General features: G+C 36.6%; 1 protein-coding gene across 1 annotated transcript in view; it reads right to left on the minus strand.

The window, feature by feature from the left end:
* LOC110467014 overlaps positions 1–14773 on the minus strand; it is a 17711-nt gene extending 2938 nt beyond the window's left edge. The window contains exons 1-10 of the mRNA XM_021523876.1: positions 14498–14773; positions 11304–11427; positions 10521–10619; positions 9722–9787; positions 8801–8866; positions 7779–7870; positions 6960–7057; positions 2921–3111; positions 1794–1868; positions 1088–1207 (exon numbers count right to left, since the gene is read on the minus strand). Of these exons, the coding sequence (XP_021379551.1) occupies positions 1088–1207; positions 1794–1868; positions 2921–3111; positions 6960–7057; positions 7779–7870; positions 8801–8866; positions 9722–9787; positions 10521–10619; positions 11304–11427; positions 14498–14613 (1047 nt within the window). The 5' untranslated portion in view covers positions 14614–14773. The remainder of the gene's footprint in view (positions 1–1087; positions 1208–1793; positions 1869–2920; positions 3112–6959; positions 7058–7778; positions 7871–8800; positions 8867–9721; positions 9788–10520; positions 10620–11303; positions 11428–14497) is intronic.
* Positions 14774–16266: the final 1493 nt, after the last annotated feature.

Below are 16266 nucleotides of genomic sequence, written 5' to 3' on the forward strand. Positions count from 1 at the left end.
AGGAATGCTTTTGATCAAATATGATTGATATCCAGTGCACAGTTCTACAGAAGAAGTCGTTTGTAGCAATATAGCCAAATTGCCCCCTTTTGGCCCCGCCCCTTAGCCCCCTGGGGAGTCAGCCCCACCATTTGTACAATTTTTAATCACCACCACCTAGGGATGCTTCCAGTCAAATATGGTTGATATCCACTTCTTAGTTTCAGAGAAGAAGTCGCTTAAAGCAATATGGGCAAATTGACCCCATTTGGCCCCGCCCCTCAGCCCCCTGGGGGGTCAGCCCCACCATTTGTACAATTTTGAATCCCCACCACCTAGGGATGCTTCCAGTCAAATTTAGTTTAATTCCAACCAGTGGTTAAGAAGAAGAAGTCGTTTAAAGAAATTGTTGACGGACGGACGGACGACGGACGACGGACGCCACGGTATGGCATAAGCTCACCTTGGTCCTTCGGACCAGGTGAGCTAATAATCGTGAATGATCCGTGAAATAAAAACACGTGAATGGTCTAGCTAATACAACTCGTGTTCCAGCCACATACTGTTAAATGTAAGATAAATAACTCTTGTGTGCTGGATAACTTTGAACAACGTTAACAGTGAACTGTTTTCAAGGTTGTTAGTACTTACACTCCTCCTATATACAGATGTGGCAGATTTTGATATAGGATTGCGTTCGCCTTCTAGCTTCATGTTAGTGGGAATTTCCCTTTAGCTCAGTGGTAGATGGTGTCGGACTAGGAAATCTGGGATCGCAGGTTCAATCCCTGGTGGAAGCACACTACTCTATTTCCTGTTACAAATGGTGCTGTGACCAGGATTGTTGTGGTGTTAGAGGTTTAACACGTTTAAAAAGGGGGGAGTAGTGTGGCAGTTTTTATTTCTATATAGGATTAAGGTCACCTTCTAGCTTCACGCTAGAGAGAAAATCCCTTTAGCTCAGCGGTAGAGCGTCCAAATATGTAGTCTGGAATCGCGAGTTCGGTCCGCGGTAGATGTACATTATTCTTACACAGATACTACATGAATTACCGAAAAAAAATACAAAGACAAATAAAAAGGCTGTAGATAACGTCTGATTACCCACCTGGTCTTCAGCGCTGGTTGCTAGGTTACTAACGAGACAGGCACAATTAACCAACACCTGGTCATTCTGGGGCTTGCTTTTCATGACCTTCACTAAACTCCGTCCGCAGGTGAAATCCTCCTGTCAAAATTCAAGTTCAAATGAAGTTTATTAAAAGTTTTTACTGGTAAAATGAGTAAAACACACACTGTTTGTCAATATTTCATGTCAAACCTCCAATTCTGTCGGCCATATTACAATCATATATAGGTACCTTCGTGAAAATCAACAAAAAAACATAATAGGATAGAAAACACTCAAAATGCTCATTCAAAATCACCTCATTAACAAACATACTGAAATATTACAAAGCATCACATGTCCCCCTACAACAACAAAAACAGATGTAAGTCAGACAGGACAGGATGCTGGAATAATCAGGGGTCAGATTAGATAGGTGTCATTGTATCTGTTTCTTGCTACATTTTTTGAGGAACTACGGTAAGCAAACACAAGTAGATATATAATTATGCAAAATCTTTTAATCTTAAACTAATTTGTCTTTTTTTAGATCAATACTTGTTAAGTATCATTGCACTGGAAAATTGACAAAATGTCAAAAGAAAAAAAAACAGAAGGAAAATAAAGACATTTTTATTTGGCCAAATATAGATATTTAGATTCATGGATAATTTTTTCATTTTCAATAAAAATCTTCCAAACTTACTTGTATTATCCTATGCATGTGAAAGGTTGACCCGAGGGACAATGAGACGAGAACTTTCAGTGAAACCTCCTGCATCTATATAGAAACGAAACAATACAGCAATTACCTTGTTACTCAATTACTTCAATAGTCCAACACTCTGGCTTCCAAACAGAATAATTTCTTTGACAATTTTTTCAAATAATTTTTTCAAATAATTTCTTTGACAATTTTTTCAAATAATTTTTTCAAATAATTTCTTTGACAATTTTTTCAAATAATTTTTTCAAATAATTTCTTTGACAATATTTTCAAATAATTTTTTCAAATAATTTCTTTGACAATATTTTCAAATAATTTTTTCAAATAATTTCTTTGACAATATTTTCAAAACAAAGGTTAGATTTTTTACAGTTAACATTTCCATTGCAGATTTTTGATTGCATCTTCAGTTCAAATTTTCCCCACAAATTGTACTCGGTTTTATTATGGTAGTAATATTAATATATGGGACAGAAAATGCACATCAAATACTTTTCAATTTATATTTCAGTTATCTCCCTTGAAAAATACCTGTTTAATCCTTAATTCCCTGAATTCTTTGGGAAAGGCAGGGCATATGTCACAATACAACAATATTTATACTTTAAAAAGCTTTGTACCACAACGGGCAAAACACTAGAGAATTCCACTGCAAGTTTTGAACATACAGTAACCTCCCCTTAATTGACTTTTTGGAGAATAATTTGTTACCATGGAAACAAAACTTTAACCAGGGAGAAATGTTTGTAACCACGGAGAAAGATTTGTTACCCTGGGGAAAGGTTTGTTACCATGGAGAATGGTATGTTACCATGCAGAATGGTCTATTATCACAGGAAATGGTACATTTTGTATGTTACCATGTAGACTATTCTAGTCTTAACTGTATGCCACAGTTTACTACCGTTTTCCTAGAGTACACAGAATTCTACAAATAATAATTACAAAACATTGAAGTGCAAAATTAACAACAGTCTAATATTAATTAAACCAATGTCGGCAAAACATTGGACTGGGTGGTCAGTTACCATGGAAATTGATATATTGCTTGGGGTCGCAAACTTGTTGTCATGGAAACTAATCAGTTACAGGGGAGACAAACTGACCTGTTCGTCACTGGAGGCCGTGAGACAGAGGATATTGAACAGGACCTTGTGTTCGCTTTCAATGATTCTTGCGTTAGTGTCCTGATTCTCTGCTACCAGAGACAGAGTGCTTACTGCCAGGACGGCCACCGTGTAACTGTTGCCAGGGGCACACAACTTTAAAACTGGGTCCAGCACACCATCTTTTACAACTGTTAAAACAGTAAATCTTTATAGGTGAATAAATTATCTAGAGATGCATCAGGTTTCTTTTTTTTTTATCATTGTTTTCATTGAAGTCAGGATTGTTAAAAAGACAATACTACATTAGATGATATATGTTCTTACAGTCAGTTAAGACAATAATACATACAACCGGTACATGAATAATATAATAAGTAATCTACAGTTGCCAAAACAGACCAATTTTCAAATAAAAAATGTGAACCAAGCATTGTTTTCTTCTATTACCTGGTTATGATTATTTTTCTCCAACACTTTTCAACCATGAAATTATTTTGTCATGGTGAAACGAATGCATCAGGCCATCATAAAGGGCTGAAGAGTGACAGAATTGATGTCCTTGTTTATACACTGCATAAAGCGACGACATAATTGTAGCATTCTCAGAATATTAGCGTGTGAGCTGTCTTTTTCTATGCAGTTATAGACTAGTAGAATCTCTCAACCCCTTGAAAGTAAGATAGCGGAATCTCAATCCGAGGGGGAAGATTCTTAAGTTGCCAAACACGAGGCTTTGCAGAGTCCCCGAGGGTTGAGATTCCCAATCTCACCTCAAGGAGGTGAATGATTCTTTTTCTCTTACCCTGTTCACCCATTGTGTATCACATACATAATGTTATGTTAATGTAACAGGCTAAAGGTTTGGTTAACATGACGATGCATTGTTGATGTGACGTCATACAATTGTAATGAATAGGGGAATTCCCCTGTCTCAACCCTAGGGTGAGACAAGGATTTCTCTTACCCTCGACCCTCGGCAGGTGTATCCACACTTTTTCCGGTGTGGGATATCCTTGTCTCACCCTAGGGTTGAGGCAGGAGGATTCCCCTATTCATAACAATGGTATGACGTCACATCAACTATACAATGACTTTCAAGTTTTTTTGGAAGGATCTAGGAAAACTTATTTTTTGCTCTATAACATATGCCTTTCAATGTCAATCAATGTCCTGGACTCAGAGGCAAGGTGTTGTGACTCTTCTCCCTAAGGGTAATAAGCCAAGGGAATTTTTACGAAACTGGAGACCCATATCTCTGCTTAATACTTCTTATAAAATACTCTCTGGATGTATTGCTAACAGAATCAAACAAACGCTTGATCATCTCATTCACGAAAACCAAACCGGTTTTATGAAAAATAGATTCATTGGGGAAAACACCAGAATGCTTTATGATATTATGAGTTATACTGAAAAAAACAATATTCCAGGGATGGCTTTATTTATAGATTTTGAGAAGGCCTTTGATTCTGTATCGTGGAGATTTATTCACAAAACCTTAAACTTTTTTAACTTTGGACCGGTTATGCTTCAATGGATGAAAATATTGAATCATGATTTTAAGCTTTGTGTTATTCAGAATGGGTTCTTTTCAGAGTTCTTTAAAATTGGTAGAGGTTGCAGACAAGGCGACCCTGTCTCTCCCTACATCTTTCTGCTCTGCGCAGAAGTGTTAGCCATTATGATAAGAAACAACCCTGAAGTTGTAGGTATTAAGATAAATGGAAAGGAATTTAAACTAAGTCAATTTGCAGATGATACAACATTGTTGTTAAATGGTGATGACAGCTCCCTTAGAGCTGCTCTATCATTATTAGACCAATATGCCAAATTTTCTGGCCTGAAGCCAAATATCGAGAAGACAAGTGCAATGTGGATTGGGAATAAGATAGGATCAGACGATAACATTTGTAGTGATATCGAGATAAACTGGACAAAGGGTCCGGTAAAGGTTCTTGGAATTGTTTTTAGTCCAAAACTTGAGGACATGATGGAACTTAATTATCTCCAAAAAATTGATGAAGTGGAAGCTTTCCTCAATAATTGGTCCAAAAGATATTTAACTGTCCTTGGTAGAATAACTGTAATTAAATCTCTGGCTATTTCCAAGCTGGTACATGTATTCATGAGCTTACCTTCTCCAAGTAGACAATATTTGACCAGACTTAACAAAATCATTTTCTCATATCTATGGGGTAATTCAACGGATAGAATTGCTAGAAAACAAATAATTCAAAGTAAGGAGGAGGGTGGTTTGGACATGCTTCATTTAGAATCGTTTTTAAAATCCTTAAAACTTGGGTGGATAAGAAGATTTATGAAAAGTCAAGCATATACATGGGCATATGTCCTGTTAGAGGATCATAATCATGAAGTAGAACTCCATTTGTCCAATGCGGGTGACCAATTCTTTAAAATGATGTCAAAAAGAACAAGTAATTTATTTTGGAAGGAAATTTTCCATATGTTAGCGGAAATAAAAAAAATCTTTCATCCTCAGGATAAGTATATATTGACAGAGCCATTGTGGTTCAACTCTCTCTTTACCATTGACAAAAAAACAGTTTATTGGAGGGATTGGTATGAGAGAGCCATAATAACCGTCCAAGATATGATGGACAAAAATGGAGACATTTTCTCTTATCATGACTTTTGCCAGTTTTATCAGTTTCAACCCCCATTCACTTCATTTGAAGGATTAAAGAAGGCTTTAGTCAAATCTTTCCCTAGTTTGAAAGAGAAGACCAATGTGACTGATACCCCCACTTTTCCATATTTCCTGGAAAGCATAGTCTCCGACAGGCCTGGAAAAAGAGTAATATATAAAACTTTAATTCAAGCATATGGGTCAACAATTAACTATTCATACAAGTTAAAATGGGCATGTGATCTGGGACTAGAAGATGATGAGTATTGGTGGAAGAAAACTCACAAAGAGATTTTTAAACAAACAAATGATACAAAACTACGATGGCTGCAATATCGTCTGGTCCATCGAATTTTACCAACCAATATTTTTCTATTCAGAATTAAGGCGGTGGATTCTCCGCTATGTACATTCTGTAGGGAAGAAAAAGAAACCTATATACATTTATTTTATGAATGTTCAAGGATAATCAAGCTTCGAAAGGAGTTAGAGAAGTGGTTTCTCGATAAAACCATGTTCAACTTTAGTATATCGCCAATATCGATACTGCTAGGGCTTCATGGTCGCCATAATGGTATGATTAATATGATGTCGCTGCTGTTTAAGCAATATGTCTATCACTGTAGAATTAAGAAAATTTATGTGTGTTTTGAAGTCTTAAAATCACACATATGTCAATACTATGAGGTAGAAAAGATTGTGTATAAATCAAGAAATGAATACACAAAATTCCTTACAAGGTGGGGAGGATGGCATGCTTTATCCGAAAGGGAGGAACAAAGTAAAATATAAACAAAGTCTTTGTCGGTATGGTAATGAATATTGCACTGATGATGGAAATTGGTCTTGCTGTATGTCTATTCGTCTAAGTGTACTTATCTATAGCAAAAGCTAAGCTAAAAATTAAATTTAATATGGGCGCTGCTAAAAAAACTTGGAAGAAACTAGGTGAACAAATTGCTTCAAAATGAACTTGCATATTTTATTCTGAAACTATTGTGTTTAGATCCAACTAAATCACCGATGAAGGTGGAGGTATGTGAGGGCATGTTAATAAATATGTATATTTAAGAGAGAAAAAATCGGTGCAGAGTGTAATTTCTGATGTTCCCAAATTTAGCAGTGCGCATGTTGAACTCAAGCATGTATATAATCCTATGGGTATTGTAATGTAATGAATTGTTATGTAATGTAATGTTTTGTCTCTGGTCTTAATGTAATTGTTCACATGAAAATCAATAAAAAAATTGAAATGTAAAAAAAAAACAAAAAAAAAAACAAAAACAACTATACAATGACTTCACTTCAACAATCCATCAACGTAACGTCAATTAAATGCACGTTATACTGTAGATTCTTGATCGCTTATACTGTCACATGCACTCTTACCTTTGGCCCTCAATTCTGATGATTTGCAGAAAATCATAAGAGCACCGATACCGTCTAGTTTAACCTGTTCATCCATACAGCTCGGACGCATCATTATACTGGAAAAATAGGGGTTTTATCATTACAGAAACTCTATAGACAGATAGGGCTTTGCATTTATGAGGGGCTAATCCTTCAGTTGGTTTAGGCAGGTTGTCAGAATACACAAGTTTTATTTTGTGTTTTATATAAGATGTGTTTTGATTATGACAGGATGCTAGAATACTTAAGGGTCAGATTAGACAGCTTTCATTGTAAAACTGACCTTCAAAGAGACAAATATGTATGTACACATTAGACAGGTTTTTCCATTACACAGGCACCCATTTATACAGGCTTCAATGTACTATTTCTTAACAATGCATGTTACTGGTGGGGGGAGGAGTATGTTCCTAAAGAAATGCCATCCAGTGAAACCTGTCTAATCTGACATCCTGTGTGATCCAGGAAATTGTTCTGATTAAACAGGGTATCATAATACAAGGGTTTCATTTGGTAACTGTGAAAAGAAGTTAGATTACAGCTGTATGTCTGATACGAAAGGTTATTGAAAGAAATACTCTGGGGTCATTTTATTGGTCATTTTTCAAACACAAATTCTTGTGAGTTAGACATTTGAAATATAATGACAAACAGAACAAGTTTTCATAATATTTTAAGTGATGTGCAAAAGGAAGAAATTTTATGTAGAATTGTCTATTAATAAGATTTTACAGTCCCAATCACTTTCAAACATTTATTTTAGGATCCAATAAGAGGGCAAGAAATAAAAACACTGACCTGCTGATTGAGCAGACGACACCGATTTCCACCAGGATTCTGTGTAGAGGGTGATGCATGGACAACTGGTGAAGACCGCTCATGACATACTTCTGAATATCCAAATGAAAGTTTGTTAGCTGACACACATTTTCAGGTAAATACAGTAAAACAGTGTTACAATGCCACCGAATGTTCAGCTAAATGTTGGCATTATAAAGGGGGTTGGTGGGATATTGAGGCACTATAAAGGGGGTTGGTGGGATATTGAGGCATTATAAAGGGGGTTGGTGGGATATTGAGGCATTATAAAGAGGATTGGTGTTTTTTTTAAGGGAAACAAACATACAAAGGAATTGTTAAAATGAAGGACCTTGAAACACCTGCAATTTGTTTGTGGTAAGCAAAGTGGCAAATAAAATGAGAGGTATTATACCAAGGTTTTATCGTAACATATTTGTCCAGCAATAATCCGTGGGGGCCAACAAATAACCTTTGACTCAAAGAAGAAAGATGGGCTTATTACGGGTCAACAAAACATTTTTTGCCCTGACATTTAGACTGAACTGCAAAAGATGTGGGTGGGCTTATCACCAGGCATGGGCTTATTACCATATTAATAAGGTATGTCAAAGTCATCAGGACCAATAAATTTTCTCTCACCTATACTTTAAGAAAGATACATATATGTAAAAGGGATATTATATATTTAACGAGTTACAGACAAGAAATAGTTGTGTTTGGGATATTAAATAATATTAATCTGGAAGTCTGTCTTAAATAATGGTTGGTTAACAGGGTTTTTCCATATGCCTCAAAACTTGATTTTTGTTTGAGGAAAAAATCAATTTGTATTTGCTCCTTGATAACTTTCAAGAAAAAAATAAAAAAATACAAGACAAGGCAAAACATTTCTGTTTATATGACATCAGTGTTTACTTTTGACTTGAGGAGGATATAAAGAAGCTGCACTTGTAGTCTAGTTCATGTTAGACAGACTGGTGCAAAATGTGTGCCTGTTTCTTATTTCTCATGATACATACTGCAAGTACTTCATTATTGATCCTGCCCAGAGCCACCAAAGTCTGCAGACCTCCAAGCTCCACAACCTGTAAAAATGTCACACAAACTTAGAGTCAATTCTAAATACAGAAAATACAGTAGATATAGATTTATACTTAAAACATTTTCATTTCTCCTTCAAATGAATGAGTAAAATATGTTACAGGATATTGCAATAAATCAAAACAGCAATGTATCAGAGTGTATGAATGTCCAAAATGGTTTACCTGAAACAAGTGGGGGAGGTGTCGAAAGGTGTTTACAAGGAAAAGAAGAGAGGGGTTTGAAATGGCTTTCAATGGGATAAGTGCGGGAGGTGTCAGAGGCTTTTTACATGACTAAATATAGCAATGTCCAAAGGAGTATTTACATGAGGCAAGTAGGGAGTTGTCAAAATGTCTTTACATGGAAAACAGGTATCCAAAATGGCTTACATGAAACAAGTGGGGGAGGTGTCGAAAGGTTGTTTACAAGGAAAAGAAGAGAGGTGTCTAAAATGGCTTTCAAGGGGATAAGTGGGGGAGATGTCAAAGGCTTTTACATGACTAAATAAACCAAAGGAGAACTTACATGAGGCAAGTAGGAAGTTGTCAAAATGTCTTTACATGGAGAAGTAGACAGGTATCCAAAATGGCTTACATGAAACAAGTGGGGGATAATGTCAATAGGCACTTGCAATAGCCAAGTTTGGAGGTGAAGAGGTCAAAAGCGCTTACACAAGGCAAGCAGTCAATTTAACTATAGATAAACACTTTTCAGTTGTCTACAGGATATGAAAATATATATTTGCCAACAAAATGTAATAAATAGTCCCTAACAAAATGAAGTTCTATTTACGAATAATAGTGTCAGAGAGATGGTGCTGACAGGTATCAATAATGTTAACAAATAAATCTACTTACTCTGCATAAACCATGTGGTTCTATCAACTGTTTAACTAATCCTTGGGCACCTTCAATCTGATGTTGCTGAAGACAACAATAAATATAAATATAGAATTATTGTATAGGAAATCTACCAGTTTTCATAAAAAGAATTATCTTCTTGTTTACCAAAATATTTCAGAAAAGTTGCTACAAGTTTGTCATCTTAAACAAAATTTAAAATAACTATCTTTCAAGGTCATTTTATCCACAAATAATGAGCTTGGCGTATGAGTGGGAACACCTTTTATTTATAAATTATTATCTCCCCTTGGCCTAAGGATTCTCCATACTACTACTATACGGGCCTGTTTCGCTTATGCGGAACAACAGGTATGTCTGGTTTTAAATGGAAGATTTTCGGGTATAAATCCTGGCGGACCTGCAAATGTTTATGCAGGCCTTGCAAGCTTGGTCAAGACTCGCCTGAAAGCAGCACTAGATTACTAGGTCCAACCTTATTTCATAAACGAAAAACTCTGGTCTAACCTGTTCAACCGTTTGGATTGTGATAAACAAAAATATCCCTGGTAAAAAATGACAGAGGTCGAATGAAACTCTCTATGGCATAAGCTTGTTTATAACTTTTTTCATGTACCAAATTTTTCTCTACATGACCCAAGTAAAAAGCATTGTTTACTAGATATGGTCAAACCTCGGACCCCGCTTTGTATAATATTTTTTTCCCCGCCATGAATGGATTTCTAAAAGGTAAATACTCAGGTAAGTTGTCTGGTGTCTGAAACAGTTCATTCCGTGCCATGACAAAGCAACCTACCTGTGTTGATGACCGAGACTTTGTGACCAGGTGGGCGACAGGTAGACATGAATCACAAACTCTTTCTGGCTGACAAATACCCAGCTGTGGCAAGAGGACCTGTAAGTGGAAACAATATACTTGTACATACATGTTAAGGTAGACCTACAAACGTATATTGCTAATGTCGATGGAATTGTGACTGAAATAATTGGTTGAGAAGAAAATAATCATCCCCTATATCCTGAGGGTGTAATAGACGAACGAGCACCCCTCGGCGTGATTAGCTGGCTGTCTCTCGATCCTTTTAGTTAATTGATGAGTGACATCAATTATAATCAAATATAATGATTTTTGGAAGATTTTTTCAGAGGAGCCTTGAACATTTTTTCCAAATGTTGATGAGTCCCATTACAAGAAATAAAGTAGGCTCTCACAAAGTGTTCCAAAAGTAAATTAAAAGTCCATGGCCGGAGCATGAACTTTGTGCTCAAGCCAACTTTCTTGCGACTCCTCTAAATAATGTGACACAGTAAAAATGTCCGGCTGAAATATTGAAAACAGTATATGGCTTTTAATCACCCAACATTCCTGCAAATTATTGCCAAAAATTGATTTTTTATTCATTTATCTCTAAAACAAGAAATTGTTGTGCTTGAGCATGAGAAAGGTTTCATGAATATATGCTAATTGTATTCATTGTATTAAATTGTATATGTATGTACTGTTAAGTGCTTTAGAGTGGCTCAGTATAGATCTCTGTCCATAAAATCACTGATATTATACCTCCAAAATGGGGCTCACCTTTTCGTTGCAGCACTTTCCACACAGAACTCGTCCGCATTGACGACAATGATGTTTACGTCGAAGCTGGTTAAACTTATTGTTACAAAGGACGCAAAATGAAACTGCATCGTCCGCTACCCAACTACAAAGAAAGAAGAAAACCTCAAGTGTATCGGTAATTCTACTATTCTAGAGATGTAAAAACACCTTCATTGGTAAGTAGTCATGTAGTTATATGGCATTCATAGACATATGCATGCACTTTCTTTTTACGCCATTATGCCATGCATGTGCAATACTTTTAAAAAAAAATCCTGTCTTTGAAATCCAAGGGTTCCGCTCTTGACATACTTATCTCCTTTACATTCTTAAGCTGAAGGCTGCTTACGGGACACCTTGCGAATGATACAAATAGTCTGATGTCTTTGATGCAGATAAAAAGGAATCATTCGACATTATGATGGTAAATCAACAGGCATTGTAGTCGGGTGTACCCCTGTGTAATCGTCAAAGGACAGGAATCAGCCTAATAATTGGTCAGGATTTTTACCCAAACCTATCATAAAGCTACCGTAATTGTGCCTTTGATCATGTTCAAACATAGTCCAAGGGTGCAGAAAAGATATGTGTCTTGAAAGCAGAGCGTCTAAATTTCAAAGATGAAAATATATCTCATTATGAAGCAAATATATATTTAAAATAAGTGAACAGTGTGTGACTAGTTTTGGATCATTTTGCTTGGTTCTGTGAGAGTACATGCTAACATGTGTATATCTGTGAGGGTTCATGCTTTCATGTACATATCTGTGAGGGTACATGCTTACATGTGCATATATGCGAGGGTTCATGCTTACATGTACAAATCTGTGAGGGTTCATGCTTACATGGACATATCTGAGAGGGTACATGCTTACATGTATATACATGTATCTGTGAGGGTTCATGCTTTCATGTACATATCTGTGAGGGTACATGCTTACATGTGCATATATGCGAGGGTTCATGCTTACATGTACATAGATGTGAGTGTTCATGCTGACATGTACATATATGTGAGGGATCATGCTTACATGTACATATCTGAGAGGGTTCATGCTTACATGTACAAATCTGTGAGGGTTCATGCTTACATGTATATATCTGTGAGGGTTCATGCTCGCATGTACATATATGTGAGGGTACATGCTAACATTTACATATATGTGAGGGTTCATGCTTTCATGTACATATCTGTGAGGGTTCATGCTGACATGTACATATCTGTGAGGGTTCATTCTAACATGTACATATATGTGAGAGTTCATGCTTACATGAGCATATCTGTGAGGGTTCATGCTCGCATGTACATATATGTGAGGGTCCATGCTTACATGTGCATATCTGTCAGGGTACATGCTTGCATGTACATATATGTGAGGGTACATGCTAACATTTACATATATGTGAGGGTTCATGCTTTCATGTATATATATGTGAGGGTTCATCCTTACATGTACATATCTGTGACGGTTCATGCTTACATGTACATGTCTGTGAGGGTACATGCTTGCATGTGCATATATGTGAGGGTCCATGCTTACATGTGCATATCTGTGAGGGCACATGCTTGCATGTGCATATATGTGAGGGTTCATGATTACATGTGCATATATGTGAGGGTCCATGCTTACATGTGCATATCTTTGAGGGTTCATGCTTACATGTCCATATCTGTGAGGGTTCATGCTCGCATGTACATATATGTGAGGGTCCATGCTTACATGTGCATATCTTTGAGGGTTCATGCTTACATGTACATTTCTGTGAGGGTACATGCTTACATGTATATACATGTATCTGTGAGGGTTCATGCTTGCATGTGCATATATGTGAGGGTTCATGATTACATGTGCATATATGTGAGGGTCCATGCTTACATGTGCATATCTGTGAGGGTACATGCTTACATGTACATATCTGTGAGGGTACATGCTTACATGTATATACATGTATCTGTGAGGGTTCATGCTTGTTATAAACATTGCATCACCCTGTTATACACAACATGGTAATTATGAACACTGACATTAACAACCTGGTCATCCAGAGACATATACACATACTACTAGTTTTATAAGTCTCTGGGAGATCTTTTGTTTCAGAAATAACTGTTTGTACGTTTTTCATATGGGATGTTTAATGTTCTTGTAACTTAAATCTTGATATTAAATTTAACAATCACCCTTGCCCAGTTCATGTTTTAACTGAAGGTACCTGTAGGTTTCAAGACATAATTGCTGTAAGTGCTAATATATTATTATTTAATTGTATAGGAGGAGAAATTTGCCTTTAACATGAGCTTTTGTATAATGCTTCAAAAATAAAGAATTACTTTTGTCTTAGAAGCCTGTGTGTGGCTGGATTGCATTTTATATGTTTTAAACTCTATTTTAAATTGTACAAATGCTTGACATATGTAAATAAAACTTTGAATTACAATCTCCAGATATCTCATCCTGTTGGTTACAAAGTTGAAGTCATTTTTTTTTTTACCTGCCACTGATATCTAGTTGTTACGTTGTATTTGATTGGAGATAAGCTCTGACTTAAGCGCTGCATTGCCTTGAGCCCACCAGGTAAAATTTACATGTACAGGCCTAACCCAACAGAAGCAGCCTCATCAGTGATAATTTGTTAATTACCTCCATCAATCCACATGTCCTCTGACCATGACCAGCTTTTACCTTTGGTAGCAACGTTGGTCAGTCCAGATAATTATGACCGTTTTACAACCATTAATTTTTTTCCAAGAATGTCTGAATCAGTCTTAATGGAACATGTACGGCTGCAATGTGTGGGGGTGGGGTTGGGGTGTCAAGGGGGTTAGTTATCCCCCTTCCAACAGATACTTTTTTATATGGCTTTAGGCTGCTGACTGACCCAGAGGGTCAACCTCCAACAAAATTGGGCTTTGATCATTTCCTGAACTCTAGTTTCAATTTGCAGCATCCACATGACCAGGTTGATCAGGCTACGACCATTATGAAGCAAACACATGCTTAATGACTAAATCTATATTTTGATGTTATAACATTTTAATCAGAACTGTTAAAGTGATACCCTATTTGCATGTCAAATAAGAAAATGTTAATTATGTCTGTTTTTTATGGCGTTGATGGTAATCAACAAATCTTTAACTTCCTTATATATGGTAACCATTAAAATATACAAACCTGGGCTTGACAAGGATAAAATTTGGCGAATTGGACACATCAAGGAGCCCTTCCGTCCTGGCTGGGAAGACGTCCACACCCTCCAACTTGATTACACGTGGGTAGGTTCCCATCATGCAGATCACGAGCGCCACAAAACAGCCGTGCTACAACTGTCCCATAGGTTTGTTATCCTCTAAATCTCACTATATATCTCGATAGAGCTGCACGCAATGCACTAAGATTACTCAGTCTGAAGTCTGAATGGCGATTATCTCTTAAATGACCCGTGGTTGTCCCGCCTCCTTTCGATTTGAAAACGAGGCGGTATAAACAGGCCTCGCTTCGAAACCGAAAGTAGCTTATAGCCATCCAGAAGTATCTGGAGCGGTTTTAGCATGCCGAAAAATGCTTAGTGGGGTGGATTGGGATGGTGATGGAAAGGAAGGGTCATTTACAGGGAGAAAATGAACAAACAATCAAACCAAAATATTCTCAATTCTGACGGTGTGAATTGTTTTGCCTCTTCATGCCCAGCTATTACATTCATTAATGTACATGGAAGGGGATCTCAACCGTTCCTCGAAATGAATAAAGTATGGAAGCTTCGTATACTCATGTCAAGAACAATGTGAATGATTACCTTTGTTGAAATGATTTGTCGAAAATATTGTTGATTTGTCTGAAAAGTAAACTTTTTGATGCGGAATTTGAATGGCGCAAAATTGTAATGAATAATGAAATTAATGAAAAAACTTTAAAAAATTACCTGTATATGCATTCCTTAAGTATCCATGTAGTGACTATGGTCGAGAAAAGTGTGAGAAAATGCTTCAAATCTCGAGAATGATGACATGTATTTTGGTTGGATATTTTACAAAGATTCATAAAGCTAACAAGCCTTTTGATACAAGTCAAGCCATTTACCGGAGTGAAAACCTGTAGTGAATGGTGCACAGGTAAAATCTCACTTGCTTTGTATGCCTTTTTCCAACCTCAGTCAACTTTGTTCGCTAATTTGTGCTCAGTTGTGATTTATTCAGGGGAAATATATGCCATTATTCTGGAGATTTTACACATTTTCTTACAATTTTCTCGACAAATGCATCTCCATGGACATCCAACCTTATGATATTTACAAGTTTAAATGGATTTTTTCCTGAAATGTGACTTTTATTCAGCTTGGAAAAAATAACATATAAAAAGTGAGTTTTTCATCAGTTATTGAATTTTTTTTCTGAAATTTTGGGTGCATGTACCTCAATTATGTTTGAGAAATATTGGGGGAGGATTTTTTTGTGGTAGGGATTGTTTAATGCTAACAGAATGCATTTGATATACAGTTTGGTGTGGCAGCCATATTGGAATGGAATTAGGACAAATCTGGGTTGTAGCAGAGATGTATATAACATAATATATACGTCTCTGGTTGTGGGTTTCCCGGGTGGGCCGAACCTAGAGGCAAATTCCAAATATGTTGATTGAATGATTGATTTATGGGGCTTTATGTCCTTGTTCCGGAAATTACCAAGCCTAGGACAAGTAGCATGCATTTGTCACACCGGGTTCTCAATTAACTGGTTAAACGTGTTATGTCCAAGGGACTAAGTCGCTATATAGGCGGAAACTGACCCGCGATGGCTATCGGATCCTGGTAGCATACATATGTCAAGTACTATATCTCCGTACATGTATTTGTCTGTTCATGTCCAGCAATTGTATATATACTACATACAAAAAAAGTGTATATCGTTAGAAGGTGGGGATATCAACTGTGTCCTGTTTTTAAA

This window comes from Mizuhopecten yessoensis, unplaced genomic scaffold, assembly GCF_002113885.1.
Source record: "Mizuhopecten yessoensis strain PY_sf001 unplaced genomic scaffold, ASM211388v2 scaffold11153, whole genome shotgun sequence".
Lineage (NCBI taxonomy): Eukaryota > Metazoa > Mollusca > Bivalvia > Pectinida > Pectinidae > Mizuhopecten > Mizuhopecten yessoensis.